The 10,874-nt window shown below is 41.2% G+C and overlaps 1 protein-coding gene across 1 annotated transcript in view; it reads right to left on the bottom strand.

Moving 5' to 3' along the window:
- Positions 1 to 5,175: 5,175 nt before the first annotated feature.
- Positions 5,176 to 10,874, bottom strand: part of TMEM2 (transmembrane protein 2) — a 111,833-nt gene continuing 106,134 nt past the window's right edge. Inside the window, exons 23-24 of the mRNA XM_006894422.1 lie at positions 5,928 to 6,031; positions 5,176 to 5,372 (exon numbers count right to left, since the gene is read on the bottom strand). Coding sequence (XP_006894484.1) covers positions 5,176 to 5,372; positions 5,928 to 6,031 — 301 coding nt within the window. The remainder of the gene's footprint in view (positions 5,373 to 5,927; positions 6,032 to 10,874) is intronic.

The following is a 10,874-nucleotide window of genomic DNA, read 5'->3' as shown; positions in this document are numbered from 1 at the left end:
GTTCTCTATTTAAGGGGAATAAAAACTCAAACCCTCTGCCACAAGACTGATCGGGAATCAAGTAACAAAAAATAAACCCACCATTTGGCCTCACCCTAACTACAGAGAATTGTTCCTGAGTTTCCACAGCTGTCAATCATCCTTGAAGCTGACTACCAAATTTCACACCCCTTGGATCAGCTGACCTTTGGGATCACAGCAAAGCACTTTAACCACTGTGCCACCTTTATTCAAGGGAAGCACCTCGCAATAACTTGTTGCCATCAATTAAAAATTGACTTAAATGTGATCCTCCTGTGGGTCTTCAAAGACTGAAGACAATCCAGGAGATTAACCATCATTCTCCCACGGAGCAGCTGGTGAATTTGAACCGCCTGACTTTGGGTTGGCAGCACGCTCCCTACCCACTAGCAGAGTTCCATTAGAGGAAGAGAGGTGAGAAATAAGAGGCTTGGCCTAGAGGTAGAGAGCAGTGCTGTTTATTTACCTGAGGAGGCATCTCTCTGGCAGCTTGAATCTACCAGTGCTGCAGAAGATAGAATCAACCCATAGCTGACCCTCCACTGGGTTTCTAAGGCTGTAAATCACGTGGGACATTGAAGCCCAAAGTTACACTTTAGATAACTGCTTGCAAATGAGATCCCAGTCTTGATTCACTAAAATAGGATATAGAACACTGTGAAGTGGACTTATTGGTAATAGAAAGGCCCCTGTTTTCTCTGCTAGCTTCTCTCTTCATCTCTTGTAAAAGGTGTGACTCTCCCAAGGGTATCCCTACCTCATTAACATACAAAGCTCAAACCAAGCCCACGGCTTTCTGGGGGACTATGACCCTCCGTGGGGATTCTCAGGCTGTGAAATCTTTCTATGCCAAGACTGACTCAACTTTCTCCCGGTGGATTAGTTGGTGGATTCAAACTGCTGACCTTCCAGATACAAGTCCAGTGATGTACTTATTTATTATCAAATAGTCAGGATAATTTACAAAATAACCACAATACCAGGTATCATGGTCCAGCCAAGTTTGATTGTTATTATATGTGATCACCTATGGCTCATAGCAATCTAAGAACATCAAGAATATCTCCTTTTCCTGTGCCCCCTTACAAACCCCACCATTCTTGAGGTCACTGTTGTAGTCAGTGTACAGTGTCGGTCCATCCTGTACAGAGCATTTATCTGTGAGAGGACGGAGGGACTTCAGGATCCCTTTGCTTTTCCTGCCTGGTCATTTTGAAACCTCCCTCCAGCCCAGAACAGTGCTTACATTTGTGTCGGACTGATTTAGAAGTGAAGCTGATCAGTGGCAGTTACGCACTCCCCACCTCAACTGCACCCATTCAAGGTCTTTACCTCCTGAAAATATCAGGTTTAATCTGTAGCTGAGAGCCAGACAGGAATCCTGGGTCACCTCTCCTCTGCATGATAGAATCAGCAATCCTCCTCATTGTGGAATCAAAACACTTACCCGCCGGGAACTGAAAATCCGATCCGACCAACCACACTTGAAATAACTAAGTGCCTTCCTCTATCTGAAACGCCTTTCAGCTGGACGCCTTGTACATGACCTCATCTCATCTCATCAGGAATGAAAGCCTAGTTGTCTGGAGCATGCAAACCTCTATTCGTCCCCCCCCATCCCCTAAACGGCCCATCCTTCCCAAAAAGAAACTAATCCACTTAATAGCAGGAGGATGTATTCTTTTCTGATGCAGTTAGGGAGCAGAGGACCCATAAATCCCCCTGTGACTAAGCAGGAGTTTAGCAGCTGCTCTGGAGTCATATTGCATGATACTGCGTCCCTTTGCTCACAGGCCTGGCCCAGCCTCCAGGGTTAATGCATGGCCTGTTGGCTCAGTGGAGGCAGGAATCCCACAGCAAAGACGAGAGCCCCTGGGTTTCTCATCAGCAGGCTGATTTGTAGACGGCCCTTACTGCTGACGCTCAACCAATTGCCTCACCTGGTGGAAAATGCTTACAAATGTATAAATCACCTTCTAGCAGATTTTTCTCAGCAGAAATTGAGAAGACTGCTAGCTCTCAAGCGCCTGAAATGTATATACCGGTTTATGTAGTTTATGTGACCACTCTAGCTTTGGGGAGGATTAAGACCTAAAAACTGTACGAAAAAGTTCTATTAAAATGAGACTATCAGCCATAAAAGGTGCCGTGGTAGAGAGTAGAGCATTAGTCAGAATCGATGGCAGGACATTTGGGATCAGTCATAAAGAGAAATGAAGTTCTGATTCATGCTAAGGCATTGATAGAACTTTGAAAACATGCTGAGGAAATACATCAAACACGAAAGGATAAGTAGGTTGGTTATATCTAGGATAGGAAAATGCAGAGAGAATTAAGTTTATTTCTGATTTCCAGGGGCTGAGAAGTGAGAGGAATGGGGAGCTATTGCTTTAGGGTATAGAGTGTGGAGTAATGAAGAAATTTAATAAACAGATGGGGGGAAAAAGAAACAGATGGTGAAGACTATACAAGATGGTGAATGTAAACTAATGTTATCGAATCATACACTTAAAATGGTTAAGATGGCAAATTTTACGTTTTACTACAAAATTTTTTTTTTAAAGACATGAGTGAAATGTTTGCTTAGGACTGGAAGTAATAAAAGTAGTATGTTGTCCATTGAGTAATACCTCACCATTGAGTAATACGTTGTTGTTATATGATATCCACTCATGGCTGACCCTCCCGAGAGGGTTTATGGAGGCTGTATATGCATGGAGGGAGCTGGCCAACTTCTGTGAAGCAGCAGTTAGATTTGAACCACCTGCCTTTCGGTTGATAATTCCTTATCCACTTGGCCTCCAGAGCTCCCAGAATAATACAAACAACAACAACAGGCCAGTGCAGGGACTCTAAACTCAAGTCCCATGCTAAAATTATCTCAGAAAATGTAAATTAAATAAAAATCCCATGCCCAAGCTGTACCACTTAAAAAGGTAGGAGAGGGTGTTGCAGTGGGGGACCAGGCATCGCTATTTTTCAAAGCTTTTCAAGTAATTAAAAATTAACAGCCAAAGCTGAGACTCAGTGAATGTGGGAAGACACTGCTTCTTCTCACAAAGCTTGGTTTTACAAAATCTACTTAGTGAACAGTTTCCCATCCTCATTTCTGACAATAATTTCTATGCAATTGGACTATGCAATTAAAAAAGAAATAGGTTCACACATATGTAGAAAATACATGCACACATACTTTTATTTCTTTAACTTAGGTCCTGATAATTAGTATATGAATCCGAAAAATGGAGTGCCTCGGAACTTACATAGCCTCTCCACATCTTTGAAGAAACAAACTCTACAGATGCACACTTAAGATATTTAAGTTATAAAACACACATACACACACATACAAACTTTAATCACCTTCAGGAACCATGATCCAATAATACATTTAATAGGTGAGATCTCAGTCATTGATATACAAAAAAAATATACAAAAAATTCAACAACTTTGCTTAAGACCCGTGCCCTGGATGAGCACACAGTTAGAAAGGTTTGTCGGTAGAGCATTGAGGTAGCATATTCTGTAAGGAACAGAAGTTACAGAGTTGCTCTGCAGTTTCTCCTGGATCCAAAGGAAGCTGTCAGCTTTTGCTTTTGGTGGAGGAAAATGAATGTGTCTGTACTTACTGCCAAGGTAGCCAAAAAACATGTCCTACATCTCCCTGACCTGTCTATACACCACACTGCTTGCATGATGGATTCCGGAAAAAATGACGGCATTTGATGCTTCTCTTCTCTTGAATTGGCAACTTCTCAGCTGTGGAGTCATATCCTTTTGCCATGTGCCATCCTCACAGGCAGGAGAATCGGGGATCCAATTGAAGAACAGGAGGGGGAAATAGGCAGAAAGGTGCCTTTTATTTATCAGCTCTAAAATTTTAATTTAAGAGTGACCCACTCCTCCAACATTATGTTGTTGTTGTTATTTGCCAGTGAACTAGAAGTGACTCAGCTCACAATCCAGCGGGTTTTCAGAGGTTATAAATCACACAGGAAGAGACTGCCCAACTTTCTCCCGAGGAGCAGCTAGGAGACTCAAACTGCTTGCCTTTGGGTTGGCAGAGCAACACCTTCCTTACCCACTAGACCACCAGACCTCACTGTCTGGCCCTTCGAGACTCTCTCATTTCTCCCCATGGGTTAAGTTGTTTAGGGTATCACTAAGTTTTCTGCAATTTTTTAGCAGGACTGTGATCAGAAAAACTTAGGAACAAAATCTATATTTAAAAATAAAATTTAAAAAACCCAACTAACCACCTTTAGGAGAGACATGAACAGACTTCTTTTGTGCAATGTAACAATGACACAAGGTTAGAGTTGAGGGAGAATGGTCTGCATCTTAAAAAGAAAAAGTTAACCATCATCTCAGATCTGACTTTTAAACACAAATAAAGTCAGAACAGGCAAAGGCTTAAAGCTGGGAAATGGTCCCAACAACTTTAAACCTCGGCCCAGTCACCTTTTGTCCAACAGTCAAAGGTTAATGGGGTTTCTAATCTATAAGAGCCCTTTTGTCCCAATATACTTTGCTGTCTGAAAGTTGAACACTTTTGAAATCATTAATATATAAACGAGTAAAAACAGCACATGTCCAGGCAAAAAAAAAGGGCATGAGCTGGGCCTGAGTTTCCACATGAAACTTTGTCATCCAGTATTGTATAAAAGTCCAAAAGAGCTGCCCGGAAACAGGGCCCAAGGCATCACGGAACTTACCAGTCACCCACGTTAAGTGCCCCACAACACTGAGCGTCAGGCTTCAAGTATCCAAGGTGCTAAAACAGCAGGTCCTCAAAGGAACTCAGGCTGATTCTCAGAAGCACCTCACCCCACCCACCACATCCCATGATACAAAAGGGGAAATACTACTTAGGGTCATTACAAAACATGGGTGGAAGGGTAAGAATGAAAGGCCCCTTCTCCAGAGAGACCACCTTACAAGTAAATTCTCTAGCATTCTTTACAATGACAAGGTGCGTGAGCTGCTATTCAAGCAATCACTTTCAACTCTTGGCTTTGTTTTCACCCCTCCCTCAACTGTATCACACAGGAAAATGGTTCCATTGGGTTAACAGTGTCAATTTTAAATGCCATAAATTAAATAAGTTAGTTCACATTTTTTTTCTCTCCCAGCACTTAAGTTACAGCTAGTCTCTATTGTGCTTTTGAAGCTTGTTTGAACAGTTCCAGGTCTCGCCTGCGGGGGGCGGTGACTCCCTGACAGCCGTATTCACTCAGCTGCAAAGGTAAGAACTGTTCCAGCAGCCCAAGGCCCTGGCCAGCAGGATTGGTATATAGCTTAGTCCATGAAGGTTTAAAGTTTCCGCTGAATCCCAGAAATACGGTACTCCCTGAAAAGAAAAGGGAGGAAAAAGTTCAATGTTTATTGCTGAGTCCCAGGAAAACAAATGCTCGAAGTGAGCTAAGCAGAGACAGTTATTTTTAAATAAAACACAACAGAACAAAAAAAACAACAACCCAACTACACTTCCTTACGTCAACAAATCAACTCTTACCACCCACCTCTTGCCACCAAATAACAAACCACATCTCAACACACTTCCTCTAACATTGTCCTTTCACTTTAAAATTATCTGAACGCTATCCATTCCAGCAAAACATGATCATGAGAATGGTCTCTTAGCTAAATTCCAAAATAAAAATGCTTATATTGCTGGTCTTTAAAGAACTTTCTCCCTCTCCCTTCACCTCTTCCTCCCTCCAGACCCCCAAAAGCCTTCAGTTGGGCACTCTCCAGAGCTGATCTTTCAGCTCATTCACTGAAGCTCTAATAGGATACAGACAATGACAAATCTCAGGGGAGGAGACTGCCTCGCCTCCTCCTGCGGATCCACCGGATGATGTGATCCACCAGCGAGGAACCCGTCCTGGGTCAAAACACCCACCTTTGTTATAAAGATGAGCCGGTTTGGCTAAGCCCAGAGGTACTAGTGAATATGAAATGTTCAACTGTTTAATTTCTCCTCTTGTGCTCAACAGAACAATTGACCTGCAATGAAAAGTTTAAAGAATCAGAGCAAAATACAAACTATTCAGGCTGTACGTGTTGAGCGATTCTGTGAAATTTATACAAAACCAGATGAGCTGATGTCAAGTTGATTCCCACTCATGGCGACTCTAATGCTGCAGAACAGAACTGATTCCAAGGGGTTTTTAAGGCTGTGGTTTCACGATGGCAAGAAGACGGCAAGGCTTCTTCCCAGGTGCCTCTGGTAGGTCTGAACCTCCAGTCCAGGAACTCAATAAGCAAGGTGGTGGTGGTTATGTGGAGTCGCTTGCGACTCATAGCGACCCTTTGTACAACAGCTCTGAACTCTGCGCTATCCTGAGCCAACCTTACTGCCTCGGACACACCTACCCCATTACCTCAGTCTCTCAGTCAGTATCTCATCAAGGCTTACTTATTAATCCCTAGTGAACAAGGCTGCATTGCTTTTTTTTTGTCACATCCTTAATTCTACTTGTAGTCAGGGCTTCATCCTTCTCTCTCAGTCTCACCGTCCCTTCCAACAGGGTCAAGGTCTCTTGAAATTCAGTCTCACAGGGACAAAGTCCACAGCACAAGGCAGGGCAGATTAGTTTACTAATCGGTGCTGAGCAATTTCACATCAACTCCACCCCATCTCTGTGCTTCCCTTGACCACATATCAGCAAAAGTAAGTTCATGCTTATCTTGCTTATCAGAGATAATCTACCTCTACTGCAATTTTTTTAGTGTCTGGACACACCAACTCTGAAACGTACACAGTATAAAAAAATTAGTGAAAAAAGCCAACTCATAAAATAAAAACCCCTCAGTCTTACTTCAATGGGGTGCCACTCCACTATCCCACCAAGTACATCTAGTGGTGCTGTTACAAAGGATCTCTAAAAAATGAGATCACAAGCCACTTATGTGCACTGACATAGTTATTGTTAGGTGCCATCACATCGAGTACAACTCACAGCAACCCTATGAACAACAGATCTGAACCTTGTCCTAACCTGTGCCATCCTCACAATCTTCTGACACACTTGATTACTACAGCCGCCATGTCAATCCACCTGGTTGAGGGTCTCCTTCTCCTTTGCCATCCCTCCACCCTTCTAAGCATGACATCCGTCTTCAAGAAATTGCCTCTCCTAGCAACATGCTCCAAGTATGCAAGACAATCCTTTCCTCAAAGGAGCACTCTGGCTGCACCTTCTCCAAGACCTATCTATTTGTTCTTTTGGCAGTCCACTGGGTAGTCAGTACTCCTCCAACACCACAGTTCAAAAGCATCAATTTTTCTTCTGTCATCCTATCCAGCTTTCAGCACCACTTCAAGTGACTGGTCACACATACTCAGATCTCTTTATGGATTCTCTGCTCTCGTCTTCCTCTACTAGCCCAATGCTGACCTAATCACTATGTCTCCCCCCATCCCAGTTATATTAATAATATGCCTGTCTTAGTTTTGTAACCTATTTTAAAATATTTCATTACTTTTCCACATTTATAATACAAATGAGCTTCAATATCAACTATTAAGTACAACAGAAGAATAATCTATTGAGATGCTAATGGAAACGAGCTACATACATTTCTACTTTAATGTAGGTAGAATGCATTCTGTGTTTTCCACCCAGAAATAGGCAGTCACTCCTTCTGTCGAGTTTTGTTTTATATTAGGGGCTCTGGTGTCTCAGTCTGTAGGGAGGTGCCCTGCTAACCCATGATGGTTTGAATCCATCAACAACTCTGGGGGAGAAGAACCGGGGGGTAAGCTCCTTTCTCCAGGGACTTGTTTGGTGCTGTTGAATCAGAAACAACCTATAGCTCACCCAGAGTAGGTTTACTGAGGCCGTAAAATCACGAGAGAAGACATCTTTCTTCCAAGGAGCAGCTGGTAGATTCGAACTGCATGCCTTGGCATTGACAATGCAATTACAACTAAGCCAGCAAATCTCCTTCTGCAGGAAGTCCTCCCGAACAAGAAGTTCAATGCAGATGAGCTGAAAAAGCATTCTAGCTGTACTTCTTGCAAGACAGATCTGGTCATTCTCCTGGCAGTCCATGATATTTTCCATTTTCATCAATTCTTCAATTTTCCTTTTTCACATTGTTCATCTTTTACATACACATGAAGTGACTTACAATATCATAGTGTGACCCTTAAGGTGACACGTGTGCTTTAAAAACACTTTAATCCAAAGACCACATCTCTCTGGCAATTTGTATCCACCAGTGGCTCAGCAGGGCAATTCAAAGTCTTAGAAACCTGATGGAAGGTCAGCTATAAATAGTGATCAATGACAGTAAGTAAGTGACAAGTGACCATGTTACTGGTTACAGCCCCAGTTGTAAGAATCTTTATTTTCTTAATGTTGAGGTGTAATCCACACTGAAGACTAGTCTTTGATCTTCAGTAAAAGCTTAATTTTTTCCCCCTCATTTTCAGCAAGGTAGACTGTGTCACTTTCGTATCATAAGATTATTATTTTATTTTCCTCAATCCTGATGTCATATTCTTTTTCATAAAGTGCAGCTTCTCAGATCGTTTGTTTAGTATACAGACTGAGTAACAGTGAAAGGATGCAACACTGAGGCACACACACCTTTCCTGATTTTAAACCACGCACTATCCCCTTGTTCTGTTCAAATGTCTGTCTCTCGATCTATGTACAGGCTCAATATGAACACAACAAAGTGTTCGTTCAGAGACTCATTCTTAGCAACATCATCCCCAATTTGTTATCCACACAGGTGAATGCTTTTGCATAGTCAGTAAAACATTAAGGAAACAACTTTCTAATAATTAGCTGCTTTCATCCAAGATCCATCTAAAATCAGCAATGATATCCCTTGTTCCAAGTCATCTTATAAATAAATCCAGCTTGAATTTCTGGCACTTCTCTGTCAATGTATTGCTGCAATAGATTTTCAAGTCTCTTCAGCAAAACTCTAGTTGCACGTTATATCAGTGAGATTATTCAATAATTTCCACATTCCTTTGGATCATCCTTCTTTGACATGGGCACAAATATGGATCACTTCCAGTTAGCCAGATATCTGTTTTCCATAGACAAGTGGTGGCTTCCAATGCTGCACATCTGAAGTATTTCCATTGGTATTCTATCAGTAATTCCAGAAGTCATGCTTCTCACCAGTGATTTCAAGGCAACTTGGACGTCTGTCAGTACCACTGGTTCTTGAGCATATCATACCTGCTGAAATGGCTGAACATCAACCAATTATTTTTGGAAGTGTAACTCAGTGTACTTCTTCCACCTTCCTTTGATGTTTACTGCATCATACAATTTTTTGTGTGTCTACAGACATTTTTTCTGGCTTGAATTGTTTTCTTCAGTTTTAGCTTGAGAAAGGCTAAACATGCTCTTCCCTTTTCATTTTCTAATTCCTAGTCTTTGTCCATTTTATTATGATACTTTACTTTGTCTTTTTGAGCTGTCCTTTGTGTGTTCTGTTTGGCATTTTTATTTCATTTCTTCCATTGCTTTAGCTATGTATGGAATGTTTAAGAGCAACTTTCAAAGAGACTCTGACATCCATTTTGGTCCTTTTCTCCCCTCCTTGTCTTTTTAATGATCTTCTGCTTTCTTCATGGAAGGTGTCCTTGATGTCATCCACAACTCAGCAGGTTTCAGTGTCTAGTGCCTTAAAGCTATTATGAAAACTGTCTCTAAATTCAGGTGGAATATAATCAAAGTCACACTCTGGTTCTGTCAGAGTCATTTTCATTTTCTTCAGCTTCAACTCCAATTTGTCTGTCATCAGTGGAGTTAGCTCCTAGTTTCATTAAGACAGATACAACTACTATTAATGAAAAGCACTAACATGACTATTACTCAAATTTACAACAAATATAAAGACAAATAAACTTAAGATTTTTTTTTTCACTAGCTTCTGCCATCTGAAATCGAATATGCAATCAAGGTACGCTAATTTTTACTGCTGTTTGACTGCAGAAGTTAAAAACAAAAAAAGATCAGCAATTATTAATATGTCTTGATGATAGAAATGGTGCTGGAAATTGCTTAATATCATTATATAAGACTAATGCTTTAGTCATTGGAAATATCTTTTTCAAGAACATAAACAGTGACTAAACACATGGATTTCACTTGATAGAATACTCTTCAATTCCCTCCAAGTTGAGTATTATACCCAAAGACTGTCCCTATGGTTTTAATGAACTTACTAAAATCTGGTTCTATAATTTGCAAAGAGTTTGATAAACGCACTAAAGAGAATTCAAAACACACACACAAAAAAGTCTTTATATCTGGGAGGTTACATTCTTTCCATAATGGCAACACCAAGGGAAGGCTCTGTAAATCACCATCTGTAGCAAACCCAAGGGCAGGAAGGAGCCGGAACTCAGCTCCTTACCTCCAGGGCAAGGTCTGACCAACACAGAAACAGTAAGGTTTCTTCCATGTGCACCCTTCCTCAGAGGCTAACAAAGGAACACTTATCAGATGAGAGTTCTTGAAAGAGAGACCAGACACTCATTTAAAAATCAATTTATTCTTTTGAAGACATTTTCAAGTACCCCAGCTAAGACTTACAGTGCTGTGCTCATCAGAGGGACAGACCACTAGACTAAAAAGGGGTGCTTATCTGTAAACTTTCAAAATGCTAATGAGTCTTCTGAGTGAGTGAGATGTAAGGTAGATTAAACTAATACTAATAAATGAGATAATGAGATAATTCCAAGTGATTGCAGATATTTTTCCAATTTTGCCAACACCATTTGTTAAAAAGGCTGTCAAGACCCACACCTCACTCCATACACAAAAACCAACTCAAGGTGGATCATGGACCTAGGACTAAAACCAAGGACTAT

Source organism: Elephantulus edwardii, unplaced genomic scaffold (assembly GCF_000299155.1).
Source record: "Elephantulus edwardii isolate Elephantulus edwardi_28Jun2011 unplaced genomic scaffold, EleEdw1.0 scaffold00141, whole genome shotgun sequence".
Classification (NCBI taxonomy): Eukaryota; Metazoa; Chordata; class Mammalia; order Macroscelidea; family Macroscelididae; genus Elephantulus; species Elephantulus edwardii.
The sequence above is the reverse complement of the archived record's forward strand: the minus strand, read 5'-3'. Positions and strand labels throughout refer to the sequence as shown.